Source organism: Salminus brasiliensis, chromosome 21, assembly GCF_030463535.1.
Source record: "Salminus brasiliensis chromosome 21, fSalBra1.hap2, whole genome shotgun sequence".
Lineage (NCBI taxonomy): Eukaryota > Metazoa > Chordata > Actinopteri > Characiformes > Bryconidae > Salminus > Salminus brasiliensis.
Window position 1 is genome coordinate 7746132 of NC_132898.1, and position 21062 is coordinate 7767193.

General features: G+C 42.8%; 1 protein-coding gene across 3 annotated transcripts in view; it reads right to left on the reverse strand.

Moving 5' to 3' along the window:
- epha8 (eph receptor A8) overlaps positions 1 to 21062 on the reverse strand; it is a 120977-nt gene that overhangs the window by 49058 nt on the left and 50857 nt on the right. For all 3 annotated transcript variants that reach the window (XM_072666275.1, XM_072666276.1, XM_072666274.1), the window contains exon 3: positions 3510 to 4173. In XM_072666275.1, the coding sequence (XP_072522376.1) occupies positions 3510 to 4173 (664 nt within the window). The remainder of the gene's footprint in view (positions 1 to 3509; positions 4174 to 21062) is intronic.

Below are 21062 nucleotides of genomic sequence, written 5' to 3' on the forward strand. Positions count from 1 at the left end.
GTTTCCAACCTAAGTTTAATAATGAAATTAGAATATTACTTCAATACATAGATGAGTTATTTTGAAATTTCACTTTTTAAAAGGACGTTTGATGGACGAAGGTTGTGTAATTGTGTAAATGTGTAAATCTGAAAGTTGTAAACTCTACAATAATGAAAATAAATCCATGCTGCAAAACCGACTAATAAAGCCTTGCAATTGGTACTCTCACACTGCTCCTCTAAATTCCACTGCTTCACAGTACAGTACCACACATCCTCTGAGCAATAAAGTTGTGGGTGGCAATGAAAACATGAAATGTTCTTTACACAAAATGCTAATAGAGAGCTTCCAATCCGCACGGGCAGCAAGACATTCTCAGCAATGCTGCATAATTCAGAGATGGGGAAGTGCTTTACCAATGAGCTGTCAAAACAAGTCAAACCCAGAAGAGCCTGGCCTGCACGGAAGGAGAACGGGTGCGGTGGATATTTTGCTAGAGCTACTGTTCCATAACTCATCTGCGGACGTTTGCTTTTAGCTGCTTAAAGTTTAATTACCCGATAGGTTTGATTAATTGTATCTTATTACCATAACATCGGAACGCCTTAGACATGCAGGGGTGGCCAAATGAGGTCAGTCTAACAAAGTAATGGAACAGTAAATAGACTTGTAACAAGTTAAATAAAGGCCGGCTTCATGATTTGGAGTCACGCTAAACCCACAACCACGTTTTTTGGGGGTCCTCCTCTAGCCATGATAATTGCCTAGTGATGTTTTCTTGAAATTATCGAAATGGACAACCTCGCTGCTTTCCACACACCTCCTTTTAGTGGTTCAGAAGTGCTCAAGGCTGTGTAACTATGGGGATTGTACTTCCACTGAACTTCCACACTTTCTCAGGTCACTTGATCACTTGATGAATGGGTGTGGCCTCTTGCATTGACAAGTGATATTTGAGCTTCTGTACCATTACAGAGAGATTTTTTAAGCATAACCAAAATTATGTTTCCGGTCAACATCTGAAGACTCTTCTAGGGTTCTTTAGCAGTGGCACTGGTTCTATAAAGAACCATGACATTAGGTATGGCCGGTATAGCCGTAATACTGTATACTGCTGTATTTTAAAATAACAAGGGTTTGATGTGTCAAGGTTCTGTTCTCTATCTGTCTAGTACTTAGAACCAAATAAGCTCATTCCCCCATGTGCAATTTCAGAAAGCCACAGGGTGGGGGTGCTGTGGGTGCTCACTGATGACTGGTGATGTCATGCTCAGAAAAAAACCTCACTGTGGTTGCATGTTTAGTGATGCTGAGTTCGACTGAAAGACAGAGCAAGCAAACCTGGATTAGCCCTTCTGAGACCATTCACTTAACTTTGCGCTCCTAAATATGAGGCTTCATCCCCTAAAAATGTGTGATTTGAGCCTCAGGTAGCTGGATCATGGTCTGTGCGGTGGTGTTTAGCCTGCTAGCTTACTTACCTAAGTCGGCTACGAGTCCAAATACAGCAGAACCGGAATTTAAATCTGTTACTCCAACACTTGTGTCAACAGTCTCTTGATCGGAGTCATTCTCGTTTAAACGTGTATAAATGGCTTTCAGTCAGCCAGGCTTGAATTTGTTCTATGGCGAGCGGACTGTTACTAAGATGATGGTGCTTGCACGCAATCACTCTTTCTAAATATGTAAGTGCCTTGTCTTCTATGTCTTCATTTTGGTTCTGGAGGGGTAGTGTGTGTCCAGCACAGTCTGGTCATTTTCCTCCGCACAGAATAACAAAAACAACACCTGACCAGAACTGCTGACAGCTGCTTTAGTCTTAAGAAAGAAACAGGAAAAGGCCGCCCCTGTTGGCTGAAAAGTGTGTTTTCAATTTTCTAAATAAATTACAGTATCAGCTGTATCAGTTGACATGAGGCAACATTAACACTTTGACAATACCCAAGCACTCCGGCACACATTCTTTTTCACACATGCAAATCTGACACCAGTGATCCGACACCTTCGTCTTCGTCTTTCAAGTTACTCTCTGGGCAGTGTCAGGACAGATGATACTGTTCAGCATTCCCACAGCTGCTCATTTCAAGCTGTTTGCTCACTTGAAAGCAACAAATGTGTTATGATCCTATTCTGTTAAGAGTCTAAGAGTCTAAATTTAATCTCTGAACGTTCACGATAACATCTCAGAATGATGCATCTATTTGCAGACCTGGGAAGCCAGCAGCTAGACCTGCGTTTTCAGAACAGGATGTTGGTTTAGGCCTGTGATTAATAACGTCTTGTGTTGGAATACCACTTATAGGAGAGCTTGCAATGCTCAACAAAGGCTGTAAAAAGTTCCATTTTTCAACATAGACAAGCCAGTGACTTGTTGGTAAAGGCATATAATGGGAAAAAGCTGGAGATACAAGCAAGTGTAGTAGCTTAAATAATCAGAAAAAAAATGAATGAACCCTTTGAAGTTTTCTCGATATTTCTATTAATATCTCTGCAATAACACATTCACATTTATAGCGTTTGGCTGACTGATCAAGATTGAATTAAATAATGGAATTGAATATCATTAATTGAATATAATGGCACACAGGTAAGCAAATGTAGAGGACATTGTTAAAAAGATAAGATCCTTCTTATCCATTCTTGCTGTGGTTCTCCACCAAAAAAATAAGGGTTAGACCTTTAAAACACACCAAAATGTGACCTTTTGGAGTTTGAAACTGTGAAGGAACCTCAAAAAATGCCCTGAGGAACCTTTAAGAAAATGGGTTCCCTGAAGTTTCCTTAAAGCACCTTAAGAGGTTCCTCCATAGCCTCAAACTAATGAACCAAATGTTCCTCAGGTCCCTGAAGGACTTTTATAAGTATAGTGTGGTGTGCTTGCATGGCCGGGGAATCAAATCCTAGTCTGTCATGGAGAATACGCTGTTTTCACCCACTATGCTGCACAAACTGCACCTGCTAATGATGTGTTTGAAAGACCTAACCATTATTTTTTGGTGGAGAACCACAACAAAAATGGCTTGGTCTGCCATCAATAGAATCTCAGCTGCCACACCATTCATCAAGTTATGGAGTGGGTTGAGGAGTGAGTATATTCTGGTGATGGTATCTGCAACACAGTCCTCAGATATTTCCAACACCATTAGGAACTTGTGGGACTCTGTTGGGAAATGTGTGGAGAACAGCAACCACTTGAAGAGGTGTGTGGAAAAGCAATTCAGATCACTGTAAATAAAAAGGTTATGAAAATTAGGTTATGAAGGTGGAGGAGGAGGAGCTATTAAATACCATTGGACACTGTATAACTTTTTGGCAATAACAGCCATGTTAAATAAGTAAGTTAGCTGCCTTTGCCTAGTTATCAACCTACACACAAGTAGCCCAAATACATCTAAACCTAAGTGACAGGGGGCACAAGCCCAAACCCACTGCATAGACCTGAAACTGCAGATCTTGACCTGCTGCTAGCTCTCCAGGTCTACAGATGGATGATGACATGCACACAAAATGAAAACAGTGCTGCTCACCAATGCAAGACTCCCTGTGTTCCTCAAAGCCTGCACTGCACACGCATCGCCCAATGGGAACCAGCCACTCCCCTTCAGCACTGCAGTACATCTTGGGCGTATCCCTCTCCTCTGCGTGGTCCACGCACTGACCCCTGACCTCCACCAGTGACGATGAATCAGCTCCGGTCACAACATCTGTGAACACGGCCAGGTTCCGACCCATCCCTGTGCACTTCTTATAGTAAACTCGCACGGACACCACAGCAATACAGGCTCCGATGTCCTGGAAGGCCAAGTAGAAGCCTCGCTTGGAGAGAGGCCCCACACCTCGCACTTCTGTGTTGAGCTTGAGTCTCCGTACCCCCAGGTCCACGTTGGTAAAGCTCTCATCAGCCGCTATCGTGTCGATCTTGGAGAACTGGCTCTCCCACATGGTGGTGCCCATGTCGCGGTCCACCTCGTAGTAGTAGAGGTTGAACGTTTCTTTGCACGTTCCCAAGACCCCCGGCATGCTGTTGCAGTCTCGCAGCGTGAACTTGATCTCAATGTAGATGCGGTGGGCTCCATTGCGCTGGATCCAGTTTGTCCGCAGCCAGTTGTTCTGATTGGGGCTCATGACATTGCAGACTTGGTATGTATGGATTGGGCTGAAGTACTCGTCCATTTCATTAATGGCGTCCCACTGGCAAAAGAAGAAGACATTACAGAATGAACAATGTCTACTGGTTAGATAAGATAGATAAGCCCCTGTTTCAAAGCTGACACCTTCAAGCATTACTAAAGTTTGCATCTGACCACAAGAAAAAGAATTCTGGAGGAAAGTGATATGGTCAGATGAGTCAAAGATTGAATTTGACCACAGTGACAATGTTTGGACCCAATATGTTGGGAGCAACAAAGGCGAGGCACATGAACACTGTACCAACTGTTAAGCATGGTGGTGGTAGCAGCATGGTATGGGGGATGGTTTAGAACCTATATATTGCCCAAAGTAGATGGAATAATGAAGAAGGAGTAAGAAGAAACGCTGTAGCTTAACCTAAACTATCAGCTAGACTGTTAAAACGTGGATGCAATTGGCCTTGGAGTGGTCCAGCTGACTCAAGGCCCCTTAATACACATATATTAATGATGTCTTTCACATTGAGTCTGAACCTGACGGCCAATCAGAGTTCTATTGTCATGGTTGCAGACCAAGCAAATGAGCATCTAGATGGCAGCAGAAAAGCTTATCTTGTTCTTAGCAGAACACCAAAGCTTATATGACAAGCAGCAACATGTTGACTATAATAATGCAGAGGTGTAGGAAAGGCTGTGTAGATGAAAGGCTGGGAAATGGTGGTGAGAACTTAACAGCCTGTCTAGGTGCATCCTAGTTTGTTCATGTCCACAAAGAAGCGCAAACTGTAGCTATGTCTAGGGTAATTGGATTTGGTTGGGTAATTAATTAATAGGGGGCACAATTGGGTGTTCCAGCTGGACAATGACTTATATCAAACATACATCAAAGATGGCTGTGGAATAGATAAAGCCAGGTAAGTGTAGACTACTCTTTCCCCACATCACTTGTTTCTGCTGGCCAATGCGTCAGAGCTGGGTACCAGGCGCTTTCCTCAGAATGCGTTGGTTGCCCGGTGAGGTTGCATTGGGAGCAGTTCTAACAAATGGGTTTGGGTAAAAATGGTTGAAAAATTAATATTCATGTCTTCTATAAGTGTATGTAAACTTCTGACCACACCTGTATATCAAAACAGCACTGTATGGGTTATTTTGTTTAAATGATGCTGCTTTCTTTCTGCACAAGCTATACAATTAGCAAAATGTAAATATTGCATTAAAACCTGTAACCGGATTTGTATTTTTTTTAATCTGGGAAGAACCGACATGAATGTCGCTCTTCAAACGCACAGCAGGGCCACCAAGCTCATCAACTGATCACACCACCCAAGCCCTTTGAGGAAAAACAGGGGAAAACTTCAAGTACTGGCGCCCTAACACACCACGCTCCTTTCAACACCAGGCGAATCTCAGCTCTTTTCAGGTAATCCTGCAGCAACAAAAAGCACTCATATTTGGTGACAGGGGCATTCACGCTCTCGTCCTGAGGAAATCCATTCAAAAAGGAGAGTGGATGGTGGTGTCTTGTACAGGAAGAGAAGATATGATAGTGCTGACATCTGGACCAGGCGGAGCACAGGCAATTAGCTCAGCTGTCTCGGCCGGCTCATGAAATAATAAAGGTGGATAGAAGCTGCACTCCGTAGGACCTTAAGCTTTGCTGTATGGGAGAATGTCCCTATGGGGTGAACAGGAGAGTGTGTGGGTTTCCCTCCTAATAGGCTCACAAACTAACTTTCATCTCTCAGAACTTGATGCCCCCCCCCTCCAACATATCCTAGCTTCTTTTTGGCCTGAAATGAGTGCCGCATATTCCTCAGCCTCCCGTGGGGTATATGCCTCCCAATGCCTCCCCAAATGTAGTGTAATTAAGTTTCACTCACTGGAACAAGCTGAGAGATTCTGTTGATCTACAACCTCTTAAATAATGATCTGCCATGTTTTTCCTTATATAGTTAACAATGATGTCATTACAGGGATGTCCTGATCAGGTTATTGCGCCCCCCAAACGAGCAAATTTGCATATTCTGTCCCACACAGTGATCAGCTTCGACTAGCCAGAGATGCATCTGACTGCCCAGTTTGAACCCAGTTAAAATCTTATAAGGATACAATCCAGACACTAGTTATATGAAGTTACCAGGTATAAACAGGGTCTAAATGTCACTTGTCTGTCAGTCTTTGCTTTCATGGTTACAATGACAATAATATGTGACAATATGGTGGCCAAAGCCTTTTGGGAAATGCTGGAGCCGCCTGAGGCTTGAAAGATGTAATGGTCCGAGTTTGTTATGACGGTCATTAGTGCCGGCACCTGTGTTTGTTCTCAGGCTTTGCAAAGACTTTTAGTGTCTGTCTATGAGTTGTCCATCTTAGTAGTGTGTGTTATATTCAGAATTTCTGACCCTTGTGCCCAGACTGTTGTTGCCTGCCTATGTGTTGACCCTCAGCTGTGATGACTGTGAGTGTCAGTATCCCTCTAATAACACTACTTTTCAAAAGTGTGTCTTGCCTTAATGCTTCATATGCTGCAGTGAAATTTCACTGCTACTATAAGCCTGTGAAATGAAACCCTTGATCGGCATGACTTCTTTAGAAATGAAGAGAATTCTGTTCGCAACTGTGAAAAATGTTGCATTACTAGAGGTTGTAAAAAATTCCAGTAGCTTTTCCGAATTCCCAGAATCACGTATGGAAAGGGGATGATTTGTGATATTTTTTTTGACCGAGGTGATTAGATCCCTTTGCATTCCCTTATCAAACTGAACTCTGGCCTTAGGGAGAATTCAGAAAGATTATGGAATAATGGTTTTTAATTGCTATGTATACAAGATGAGTGGGGTTTTAGGGGAGTGGAGTGGGGACAGAGGAAGAGAACACTACTTAGCCACTAGTCCTAATCGCACCCAGGAGCTTTCTTTCAGCTCTAGGCTGCATGTCGCATGCGGAACAAGAGGCGGTGGTGGTGGGTTTAGCGCTGTAGCGGAGGGAAGCAGAGGAAGCCTCTGGCTTCACCTGTAATGCTCTGTTCTCTGAGGCTAGCCCCCCACCCCACCTGCCTGCCTTTCCACACAGACTTCACAGCAGTGGCATGACAAACAGCTCTGATAGCACAGGGCGAAGCGGGCCTCGGGCAGCCACTGCCGGAGGTGTGGGATGACCGTGAAATGAGACGTGGCTGTTAAAGGACATCAGACAGCAGCCAGTTGGGTCCCGGAACCTCTTCTTCGCTCCACCTGTTGCCAGTGATTTCCAACCCTTGTGCTGGAGTACCCCTGCTCTGCACAATTTAGTGTTTTTGCTGCTCAAGTACACTTGACCCACCTAATTGACTAATTAACAAGGCCTTCCTGAGCTGAAGTGGGTGTGTTGGTAGGGAAAACACAAAAATGGCTGTCACATTTCCAGGCCTGGGCCAAAAATAGGCACTAGTATCAGCACTAGAAAAATCTAGAAATATCTGATTACTGAGAAATCTGAGCTCCTCAAGTCTGACTGGTTAGTGTGAATCATGCCTTAATGCAAAAATCCTTCAAAAGACCTCATAAGATGTTATAGAGATGCATAGAGCTGGAAAACAATTTTGTTAAAGACCTGGGTGTACATCTGTCCACAGTTGGGCAAATTGTCTACAAATGGGGAAAAGGGCTATTACGACTCCTGCTGGTAGGATCACTCTAAGAACACAACAGACCATCCTGGCCATCCTGAAGAAATGTGAGAAAGAAACCAAGGTTAAAAAAGGTGCTTAAAACTAAATAGACGTTGGGTAATGCAACAGGACAATGACCCAAAGCGTATGAACAACAATGGTTAAAAGAGAAGAGAATTCAGGGTGTTTGGGAATGGCCAACCCTGTTAAGAGTGTGCCATGAGCTGAAGAGGGCTGTGTGCACAAGATCACAACACATTTGAAACACATTTGCTGGGAGGAATATTCCAGAATTCCTTCTCTTATTTTGAGGTTTTGATGGAGATGATTGCTGTTAAAGGGGGGTAAGGAAAAGCTTTATGGGTTCACTTACTTTTTCTAGCCTGCGCTTTGGATGTTTACATAATGTACTCAACAAAAGACATATACTGAACTGTATGTGCTTTTTTAGTTTAGTTGGTTGTCTATCTAGGCCCCTGGTGTAAGTCCTGGGGCTGGTGTCTCTTCCTTCTTTGATGCCCCTAGGCAAGGGTACTCTGTGACTAGGGTTGGAAACCATTTAAGAGGTTGATATAAATAGATACCACCCTTTCAGTAAAAATATAAAATCATCCTTACTACCATCTCCTAGATCAATATCATTATATGGATTCTTCTAAAAGTCAAAAGTTCACTGTCTGTAGAATTTAAAAACTTAACCTTAGCATCCTTTGTTTTGTTTTTTATAGATATTTGAAGAAGCTGCTGCTTTGGGATGGAGACGTTTGCTAACAGCAACCCAAACATAATCATTTTCAAGTCCTGTTTGAGAAGTGCGTAAGCGTAAGTGGTGTAAGCCTTATCTGGGGACGCGACTCCCAGATGTTTCCCACAGGACACTCTCTGCATGCATTATTGCGTTGGCTGGGCTAATTGAAAGGGAGAGCGATGACCCTGGAAAAGCCTCCAGCTCGGCTCTGCTGAACCCGGCCTTTCCTCAGAAGTAGGGCTTCCGAAGTAGCTGATTGGCTACTTGTTTCCGCTCATTCTTCCCGAGGGAGATGCTTAAAAAAGCTCATCGCAGTAATTAATACCGTAAACTCCAGTGCATACTGCACCTTCAGCATGCACACACACTTGTGCTTTTCCACTGCGTCCATTATATATCATATCACACCCCACCATATCATATATCATAGCCTATATCATATCACACCCCACCACACCATATCATATATCATATCATATATAATAGCCTATATCATATCACACCCCACCATATAATTTCATATCATACCGCACCATATCATATATCCTATCATATATAATAGCCTATATCATATCATATCCCACCAAATCATATCATATCATACCACACAACACCACACCATATCATATATAATTTAATATATTATAGCCTATATCATATCATATCACACCACATCATATCACACAACACCACACCACACCATATCATATATCATATCATATATTATAGCCTATATCATATCATATCATATCACACCATATCATATCACACAGCACCACACCACACCATATCATATATCATAGCCTATAATATCATGCCGTATATCATATAATAATATATAACATCATATCCTTCTCTTTTTTGACAATTTTCATATATGTACCTGTCCGGCCTAGAGCAGATTAGCTTTGCTCATTCATGTTAATGCTAAGAGGAGTGTTACAGGGCTGTCAGGCACTCAGTATCGCGCCTTCATCCAGGGCGATCCCAAGCCGTCGCCCACAGGCTCAAATAAGGACTTCCTATTAGTTCCTGTTGATTCATGTTCAGTTGTGTTGATTCAGTCCTCATTCATTGTTCATGTGTTTTACCTGGGACTGGGAGTACTTCAGGAGCTTTACCCCTTTGTTCACGGCCGTGAATTGACTCCGTTGAAATCCCTGGGACGTGCAGAGATTCCACACACGTTACACGTGTTCAGGTTGACTCTAGTTTATGGTTCATGTCTAGACGAGGCTCTAGAGGCAAGCGAGGTACGTTCACTTCCGTTTTGGTTCCAAGGCGACCTATGTTCAGGGCAGCTCGCTGCAAAGTCAGGTTAGGTCGTCCTTGCCCTTCAGTCTAGTGACTCTAGTTCACGATTCATGTTCAGGCAAGGTTCTCTGACTTCCTCTAGAGGCAAGCGAGGTACGTTTACTTCCGTTTAGGTTCCAAGGTGACCTACATTCAGTGCAGCACGCTGCACAGCCAGGTTAGGTCGGTCTTGCCCTTTTGGTTTAGCGGTTCCAAGGCAACCCACATTCAAGGCAGCATGCTGTAAATTCAGGTTAGGTCGGCCTTGCCCCTTTTATCTAGCGGAGGGTTCCCCAGCCTCCCCCCTCTTGTTTACATAGCTACTCTGCCCTAAGTTCAGGCCCCTTTCTTGGTTCTCCCCTAGCTATGTTCTGTTCTCCACGTTCAGCTCCCTGCTCCTCCCGGTCCCAGGTTTGTCATGTTTTGATTCTGTTCACTGTTTTGCCCTCTGTTTCTGCTCACGTTTTTCATACCCCTGGTATTTGTGCTTGTTTTGGTTAATAAACCTACATGCTTTGATTTCCATCTCTGCAAGTGTTCATCCCTTCAAGTCTGGCCTCACATGCCAGACACAGTAACAAAACAGATTGTTAAATATAGGCTAAAACAAAAAAATCGACCCATCGCTGGGCTGAAAGTGTTACTACAAGCTTCTGTTTCCAGAGAATAGCCTCACCAGTCTGTACAGAAGTCCCTGTAGTTACTGAGTAATACACCTTAGTGTGTAAGAAGCCTTTCTGCATTAAGGGGTTAAGGAAGGTCTATAAGAAAGTTACACTACAGTTCACCTGTACTTTTTTTTGGTTTATTTTCCTGCCTCGCATATCAGATCTGTGGGGCGACCAGGCGCCTCGCAATTTTAGAACACAGTGTTTGGATATTCTTCAACATTTTAACCACCTTTGTATGCAAATGAGGCCAATCTCCATAATTTCCATATCCGCATGCCCTCGCGTTTCTTCCCCGCTTTAGTTTCCTGCGCACTTCTTTCCCCTTTTTTTTCTCCCTCAGACTCAGTTGTTGGAGCTTTTGTTGAACATGTGTACTGTTTCAACAAAAGATTTCCAAAGATTGTTCCGCACCTACTGGGTAATTGGTACAGCACCCAAAGACCTCACATTCAGAGGCACTAAATATTACCAAGGGGGGAAAAAGTAGACAAAGAGAGCTTAAAGAAATCAACGCTTTTCTCCATCCTGAAGCAGAACATTTATTTGATTTGGTAATGCCACATAAAAGCTAGATTTGGTACATCGGGGAAATCACTCAAAGCTTTCACGCTTCCTTTTTTTTTGGGCTCCTTTTTTTCAAGACACCTGTCAAATTACAGTAAATCCACGGCAGATTCAGTTTTAATGCCCTCCTGTGCTTTTGTTCCCAAAGCGTGGGACAAACAAAACAACTGTAAATAGAAAAGAAGTTATTTTAGACAAGTAAACACTATCTTTGACAATCTGGATGAGAGGAGTTTACTGAGATGAGCTGTCACCTAGAGAAAGTTGCAAGCAAGTAGATTTTACACGGATGTCTTAATTAAAACACAGTTTTGACTGTTTTTGTCTAGAAGAGACAATTTAGCATACTGATTGACCGACTGACTGACTGACTGACAACCTTGCTGAAAAGATCTGCCTCTTGTTTGCCTGGAAGAGACATTTTCTCGTACTGGCGGTCTGAGATGTTACTTCAGGTAGGGTAAGCTGAGGTCAGCTCTCCTTGCTTAAAAGATTATTGTAAAGGGAAGTTGTGCGTAAATATACTGGGGCATTAAAATGTGTATCAAAGTCTGTAGCAATAGCATGTCCGCTACCGTGGCTTTAGCAACAAAGATAAAGGTAAATGTATTTGTCACTGTACAGCAAAATGTGTCCTCCGCATTTTACCTATCCTTTTACCTACCTAGCACACATACGGAGCGGTGGGCCAGCAACTCCAGTGCCCATGGAGCAGAGAGAGTGAAGGGCCTTGCTCAAGAGCCCAACAGTGGCAGCTTGCCGTGCCCTGGTATCGAACCCACAACCCTATCATCAATAGCCCAGAACTAAGTTCTATGCTGAGCCACCACTGAGCCAGCAGTCCAGCAGCATCGCTACAGTGATGTTAGCATTGTGTTATTGTGCCATTACCATCACTATTTTGGCATTAACATTGCTACTGTGCCGGCTGCCGGCATCTCCTGAGCAGTGCTAGCACTGCATCCACAGTGTTAGCATTGCTACAGTGGTGGTAGCATCACTACTGTAGAGACCGCCGGCCTTGCCCAGCAACGATATCATGGTAGAAGTTTTGCTACGGCGCCATTAGCATCACTACCACGCCAGCTGCTGACCTTGTCCTTCACCTTGGCAGGGTGACATGAAATGCTACATGAAACATAACAGTATGTCACAATGAAGAGCAGATATTTGTTGAAATGTCATTGATAATTCAACGCAGCCAATGGCAAGCTGGCAAAACTAGGATTTGTTTTTTATTATGTTAATTATGACCATTTATAAATTAAATTAGTTTGTAATACATTCCATCCATGTAGTGTATTCATTGTCATGTATTAAAATAATAAAAATGCTATGAAAATTAACCAATGAAAGTCAGACATAAATAAACTAATGAAACAGGCCTGGACAGAAATAATTATACCCTTAACTTAATATTTTGTTGCACAACCTTATGAGACAATCACTGCAATAAAACGATTTCTGTAACGGTCACCTCTCAGCAGATATTTTGGCCCACTCCTCATGAGCAAACTGTTCCAGTTGTCTCAGGTTTGAAGGGTACCTTTCCCAGACGGCATGTTTCAGCTCCTTCCAAAGATGCTCAATAGGATTTTGGTCAGGGCTCATGGAAGGCCACTTTAGAATAGTCCAATGTTTGCCAGATGCAGCAATGCAGCCCCAGAACATAACAGAGTCTCCTTTATGTTTCATAGTAGGGACAGTGTTCTTTTCTTTTCTTGATTCTTCATTTTTCCTTCAGTGAACATATCCATAAGAAATTCTCCCAGAAGCTTTGGGGCTTGTCAAGATGTAGTTTGGCAAATTCCAGTCTGGCTTTTTTATGATTTGACTCCCATGAAGTCAAAGTCACTTTGGCTCAAACAATGATGGATGGTGCGATCTGACACTGATGTTCCTTGAAGTTCACCTTTAATCTCTTTAGAAGTTTTTCTGGACTCTTTTGTTACCATTCGTATTATCCATCTCTTTGATTTGTCATCAATTTTCCTCCTGCGGCCATGTCCAGGGAGGTTGGCTACAGTCCCATGGATCCTACATTTCTGAATAATATGTGCAACTGTAGTCACAGGAACATCAAGCTGCTTGGAGATGGTCTTATAACCTTTAACATGCTTGTCTATAATATTCTTTCTAATCTCCTGAGACTCTTTCCTTCGCTTTCTCTGGTCCATGTTGAGTGTTGTACACACCATGTCACCAAACAGCACAGTGACTACATGTAGCCCAATATATAGGCCCACTGACTGATTACAAGATTGTAGACACCTGTGATTCTTATTAGTGGACACACCTTGATTTAACATGTCCCTTTGGTCACATTATTTTCAGGGGTACCATCATTCTTGTCCAGGCCTGTTTCATGAGTTTACTTTTTTAAATAATTCTGTAGAAGCATGGTTCAAAATCAATGTCAGATTTTTATTTGTTCATTTTCATAGAATTTTTATGTATTATTACTTTTGTCAGATTCAAGTTATTTCTGTGAGTCTGCTCAATGAAATCTTCCTTTCATTTGCTCCTAGAGCAATTCTTTGAGAAGTTCTCTTTGAAAATGTTCTAAAATTCAACTTGGCCACTGCTGCTGTTATGCACTGGTAAATGCAGTGGTTGGTGTGGTGCAACAGATAACACCACTACCTGCCAGTGAGCTACCACACCACGTGGGAGAGTGGGGTTCGATTCCTGGTCTAGGTGACTATAAGATTATGGGTGACTATGATACCAAGAGTCCTTGGGCAAGACTTGTAACGCTACGTTGGCCCACCTCTGTAATATGAGCAACATTGTAAGTCGCTCTGGATAAGAGTGTCAGCTAAATGCCACAAATGTAAATGGCCACCAAAATCACATTGCCATCCTTTGGTAGGTTCCATGCTGCTTTGTGGGCATCAGGAGCGCTTAGCTGCTGATTGTTGGGGCAAGGTTTGAGTAGTCAGAGTGCAGAATGAGTGAAAGGCCTATTTGACAATGTCACTGACATTTGCTTTGGATTCCGTAGAGGGGATTCTGACTTACTACTGAACCCAAGAAGTCCAAGCATCCTGTACCGCTTAGGTGATCACTTAGGGAAGCAAGAGCCCACCTATTTGAGATAATACATATTTAATATTACAAAAATAAAAGTTACCGGCATGCGTTCATCGAAATGCATGAGCCGCCTTGGTTGACAGAAGACGGTTAAAAACAACTCTAAAAGACGAAGAGAAGTCCAGCGTCAGTTCAGAGAGATCCAATTTCAGATTAGGAGCCAGGAAGGGAAAATCCTTTGAATCTGTTTAAACAGCGGCCGAGTGGCAGTACATAATGACTGCCCGTCTTTGGGTGGCATTTGCAGTGACGGAGTCGGCTCCGCGAAGCGGAGGCCCAGAATATTAACACATGAAATCGCACCCTGTGCTGTGTTCTCGCTCCACCGGAAGGAATTTGGAGCTGAATTGAATTCTCCGCCCGCTTATTAGAATAGGGGCTTTTGACAGCGATAACCTTTTTGGAATGTGACTGTTAATTGAGGCGGCTGGCTGCATGAGAGCACACACCCCGCAGGCTCCGTCCAGCAGAGAGTGGGACAGGAAAATGTCCTGCTGGGGCTGCGGACCACCCCGGCACGGCTTTCTGCGCAGTACTTAAAAGCTGTCTTAAAAGAAGCGTTGCTAAATGGGACAAAACTATTAAACCACAGCAATAGAAATAAACAATAAGCATTACAGCGACACGGTATGGCAAAATGTATGAGGAAATCCCTTTTAATAAATGCATTCAGTTACTTAATGTTGCACCCATTGCTGACCCAGATGTGCAAATGCACACACACACACATCTTGTCTAGTCCCTGTAGAAAAGTATTGCCAATAGAATAGGACTCTCTGGAGCAGATAAACATGAACCTATTGGCACCATGCTGCCTAATGTCAGGCGTGGGCTAGAGGGGTATAAAACCCCCAGCATTAAGCTGTGGAGCAGTGGAACTGTGCTCTCCGCAATGATGGTTGATGCTCCATCCAATACTTTTGGGATAAGCTGGGGAGTTGGGGATGACATGGGGTGGTGATCATTACCCAACATATCCATGCAATGAAATACTCACAGCAGTGCTCCTTCAAAATTTAATAGAAAGCCTTCTTCCCTGCATAGCAGAATCAGTTACTTCAACAGAAGCAGTGTAAACAAACTTGATTTCAGAAGAAACACTGAATGTCCATATAGTGTATTTAAAGGATCTATCTGTCTGTCTGTCTGTCTGTCTGTCTGTCTATCTGTCTATCTATCTATCTATCTATCTATCTATCTATCTATCTATCAGTCTGAGTTTAGCTAATGCCCAGAGAATGTTACCTGCCTGACTGCACTGTGCCAACTGTAACGTTTGGAAGAGGAGGGATAATGCTATGGGTTTGTTTTTTAGGGGTGGGTCTATAGGCCCCTTAATTCCAGCATAGATAAATCTTTTCAGCAGGACCTCCTGTCGAACATTAGTGTCTGACCTTACAAATGTTCATTTTGATTAATGGGCAAAACGTCATACAGACACTCCCCAAAATCTTGAAGAAAGCCTTTGCAGAAGAGTGGAAGCTGCAAAGGGAGGACCAAGTCCATATTAATGCCTATGGATTTAGAGTGGAATGCAATACAGGTTCATGTAGGTGCAATGTGTGAGTGTCCCAATACTTACATATTTTTTACCCATTTTCTCTGCCAATTGCCCAAACCTATACACATTCTCCTATTACATGCAATTCCCCTTACACTGGGAGGGTGAAAACCGGCACACGACACATGCACAGCCAGCCATTTCTGAATTGCTGCCGAGCTACATCACCGGGCAATCAACATGCTCGGAGGAAAGCAATGTGCTCCTGGCCCTGATGCATCGGCCAGCAGACGCCAGTGCCGGCAAGCATCGCCCTGGAGTGATGTGGGGAGAAAGTGTCATCTATCCACCATGGAGAGAGCAAGGCCAATTGTGCTCCCCCAGGATCCTGGCTGCCATTGGCTAGAAGCATGACTGGGATTCAAACTAGCGATCCTCTGGTCATAGTGACAGCATCTTTTCTCGCTAGACCACTCAGGCCTCAATGGTCCAATACTTTTGACCATATAGTGTCTGTCTTGGTGCCAGATACCACCAGACAACTTTAGAGTGGAGTTGCTGCCTTAATGGGTCAGAGCTATGGAGGACCTCCAAAGCATTACTATATATATATATATATTGTAATGCTTTAGAGGTCCTCCATAGCTCTCATAGCATATATATATATATATATATATATATATATATATATATATATATATATATATATATGTATATATATATATATATGGTGTAGGTGGGGTCTCCAAACTTTGGTATGTGACTGTATTTCATTTCTTTCATTTATTAATTTATTTTTTATTTATTTTGGGCTAATCCCCAACTAATTACCCCTCTAAAGCTCTCCGTAATATCCTCAGCAGGCCTGTGAAAAAAAAGCAGTCTGTGCAAACAGAACACGGTGACACCACTGCTTGCCCACCCAGCGGATCGCGCATGACATTTGCTCAAGATCTCTCCTGTCCCTCCTTCACCGCACTGCTGAGGTTATGAATTACAAATATTTACTCAAGCATCCGGTGTCCGGAGTCAAGTGCGGGAGGGAAAGCGACTACCTTTAACAGCTTCCTAAGACAAGGCTGCTGCAGGGAGATAAGTGCTGGGCTTGTTTCTCCAAGTGCTCGCTTAGTAATTACTTCATGAGTAAGAAAGCAGCTCTGGTAAGCGGCACTTATCGAGTCCTCCCAGATTGTGGGAGGCTGAAATGTGGATCCAGGGCGTTTAGATACGCTAAGCTGCACTATAAAGCCGAATAATACCTGGAGTGTGAATAGTTCGAAAAATCAGAGTAATGGTCCATACTGGGCCACAATGGTGCAGAAGAGCACCAGTCACACACAGTCTGGTAGCTGTGTTCTTGTATAGTGTAAGAGCTGTGCACTTGGCCTTCTACGGTCCACAGTGTTGCGTGAGCCCCGCTGGTCGAAAGGGGGACACCGAAAGCGGTGCGTCAGTAGCACTAAGCTAATGGCTAACCCTAGCTGTTAGTGTGGTCATTGGTCATGAACAATCCCTCACTGAGTTGATATGAGTGTTTTAAAGCAAGGCAGTAACTTCATGTCTCCTAGCACCTTACCATAAAATGACACACCCATGATTGCGCCATGACTACCAGCGGCCATTTCTCCAGAAGCCCGAAGGAGCTTGGCAAAGGAGGTGGGTCTAAACGGCCACTGGCAAAATGTGTCGCACGGTGAAATCTCAAGACAAGGTATGTAGGGGCTTTCGCTGCACTATTTTTAAACATCCAATCAAAATCGACATGATAATGAGCTCATGCATATTAATGACCAACTCAGCTCCTGTATACTGTATAATGTATCCTGAGAACACATTCCACTGAGAACCAAATTTACACCTGTGGTTGGAGCGATCCGATCCTAATCCAATCATAACACCTGAGTTTCATCTCTTACCTCTGCTCTGGCCTGGTAATACTGACCATTCCGTACATTGTTCGAGGTGTAAGCTATGCTTAGACCCCAAGATTTTACAGGTCCTTGTACGTGAGGAATTATTACTGTTTTAGGTCAACTGGGTTTTAGCATTTGTAATATTTATAATTTGAAATAACAAATATTGCTAAAAATATGAATGTCTTGTATATATGAATGTATCTGAATGTTAAAAAAAGAAAAACAAAAAAAACCCACTGCAATTTAACCCCTTAAACAGCCTATGGCCTGGTTACAAAATGCAATTAGCAAAGAATAGCTCCACCAGTTTGTACAGAAGTCCCTGTATTTACTGAGTAATACACTTTAGTGTGTAATAAGCCTTTTTGCATTGAGTGGTTAAAAAAAAAATAATTATCTCTGTGTGCAAAATGTCCATGAACAAGCACTTACTAAAAAAAACTGAAATTCGTTAGCATTACATTTGGACCCTTTTTGGACCCCTCAGCTTATAACGTCCTGTAGTTGCAGAAGCCATACATTAGCTTTTCCTTTCCTGTTCCTCTGTTCCTGGTTCTTTTTAAAAGCGAGTCATTCCCCAGGACCTTCCTTAGCACCTGGGCCTCCAGCTTTCACATCAAAGGTCCCTTCACAGGCCCTTACATCAAATCCACTACTCTTCAAGTGACCTCCTCCTACCCACGCTGTGCTGGACACGGCAACACTTCAGGATAGGCATTCAGACCAGCAGCCGAGTGGGTGGACATCTGGACGTGTCCAATTCTTCCACTGCCCTTCTCCATCGGAGCAAGCTAATTGAGTTTATCTTCTAGCGGATTACTTTCTGCAACACCAACCTGATCACTCTGCTTGGGTCATAGCGATACATCTAGTAGCAGGGTTGCCCTGTTCAACCTCTTTGGCTCTGGTACAGTTGCCCATTCTTATTATTTATTAGAGTTTTTATTAGAACTGTCCAGTACTGATGGTGACATATTAATATTTGCATTAAACAGTGTGTTAGTGACAAAATAATAGGTGCATTAGCTAATATTAATGTACACAAATCACCAATAGCAAATTATAAAATAAGACACAGTCGACAATTATTACAATCAATTTAATCTTCCTTTTAAAATTGTCAGCAACAAGACCGGTGGGACAATGGGGAAACCATTTACATGGGGGAGGTTTTTGTGGTGTTCAGGTCCTTTAATTCAGACTAAAATAAGTAGAACCTGACTTCCATTGAGTGAACATGCATATGGGAGGCCCTTCATTATTCTCTATTGTGTTTATGGTTCTAATGTTTCGACGGCATGTCGCATCCACTGTCCAATACCACCTCTCCTGCCATCCAGCTAATCACTCATGAGTTTTGCTCATTTTTACAGTAAGTCATAATGTGCCCTAAACCACACCAACAAATCTGAGCCACCTTAAAGAAGACCTAGATGGGGTTCGAGTGGGTTAAGAGAAGTGTGTGACTATCGATGTCTAGTGTCTGTTTAGTGTCTGCATTAGCCTGGCAGCTTCCGTTTCCTTCCGTTCTACAGAAATGAAGCCAAAACTGTCTGCCATGCTGTCAAATGTGCAACCAGAGTCTGTGCAGTAAAGACCGGAGGTGGAGCCAGACTTGCCTACACATCTGGTAGACCCGCCCCGTTTTACAGACCAAGCGTCTCAGACCGCCTTCATTGAGTTTACAGTGCAGTCTAAAGGACCAGATTTGTCAACTGGATATACAGTTACAGTTATACAGTGTATAGAAAGTTTAATAAGTTAACAGTAAAAGTGCAGTTTATGTAATTTACCATGAAGTGAGTAGACTAGAAGAAGACTACCGTCCAGAGTCAGCAGTGATGATTAAAAGAAGAAAAACTAATGTATTTTGGACTCCCATAACGCTAGCTGGCTGACAGACAACTAATTAGATCATTAGATCACGTTTTGCGCTAACGTCAGATTTGCCGGAAAAAACTGTGCCTGTTAATGTGACCAACAGCACAACACCACACGATCAATAATAGTGCTATAATAACTAGCTAGTTGCCTGACAGCTCGACTACAAGTCAGCTACTCCATGTCCTGCAGAGGGTCTCTTCCAGCCAAGACTGTCAATCACTTTATTTCTAGGTGTAGCCCCGCCTTCTTACAGTAAGGGTTTAAAAAATGATTTCTGGGGGAAATATTAACACAGACATATTAGCACAGGGAAAGCTAAATATTGGAATTAGACACTGGACATGGGAAGACCATTTAGAGGAGAAAATCCTGAGATGTTGGAAAATGGGCATATGGGAATGGATGGAGCTACAGGAGTCTTTCCAGTTTTTCCCGAATGCTGCCTGGGGGTAGGATCTGCAAGAGACCCGATGTTGCAAAACCTGGGCTGATGACGGGGCCTACGGCACAGATTTTAGCCATCGATAAAGAGTTTTAACTTGATAACATTTTTCCCATCTCATTTTTTTGTCCAGTTTAAATTTACACTCACATTTGCACTCATGTCTCCAGAGTCTTCTGGAGCTATGAGCTATGAGCTAAGGCTATATGTAGTTTGGACTGGCACTTTTAGTTACAATAGTTCAGGAATGACCACATTTAAACTACATTTGCAATTATATTATCTGACATTATCTTAACCAGAGAAACTACGATTGAATACCCAGGTAGGGGAATGCAGCATCAGCAGCCTTGTCCATGGGGTCTTGTTGGTGTAGACACCTCTGTAATTATTTCTTTTGCTCATATATGTATATAAGCAAGGTTTTGTAAGAATATGGCAAAAAATATGGCTACATAAGTGCTAAAAACGAGAAAATATATGAAAAATAAGGTTAAATATATGCTAAAACTGTACATGTGTGTTGTCATTGGCTTAGTGCTCATATACAGTTAGAATCCTATATGACGGCTAGCAGAAATTAACATTATGCTTGAGGTGTTTTTTGACTGAATGTTGACATTTACAGCCCAGACTGAAGGCCTCGCTCTAATAGTCTCATATTTTTTAACTGGTTTACATACTGGTTTACACATTTTCCCATTATATGGGCTATTTAAAGGCTTTTTAATCAGTTATATGCAGTTACAAACTGAGCGGAAATATCTGGAAATGGTTCAAGCAGGCTTATAAAAATTAATAATGCTCAATTTTATGGATTTTATATGGAAATAGTCTATAATCTATCATTGAAGTGTGACAAAGATCAGTACTTGCGCTTAGTTTCTTAAAGCATGTCAAGAATTCCGGGAAGTTCTGACTGGCAGCTAACACCCGGCTGCAGCTTCCCCATGTTCAAACTTTACACAAGCTACTTCGGCTACAAAGGGCACGAGGCAGAATGCCAACATGACAAAACAGCATGACAAGGGACTATGACATCCACATCATCTTACTCTCAAAGCCCATTTGTCACTGGCCCACCACCTGCCTTATCAGCTCTATTGATTGGGTGGGCTGCGAAGAGAAAAAGAGAGAGAGAGGGAGAGAGAGAGCACGAGAGAGCGACAGATCAAGCGAGAAAGTGGTC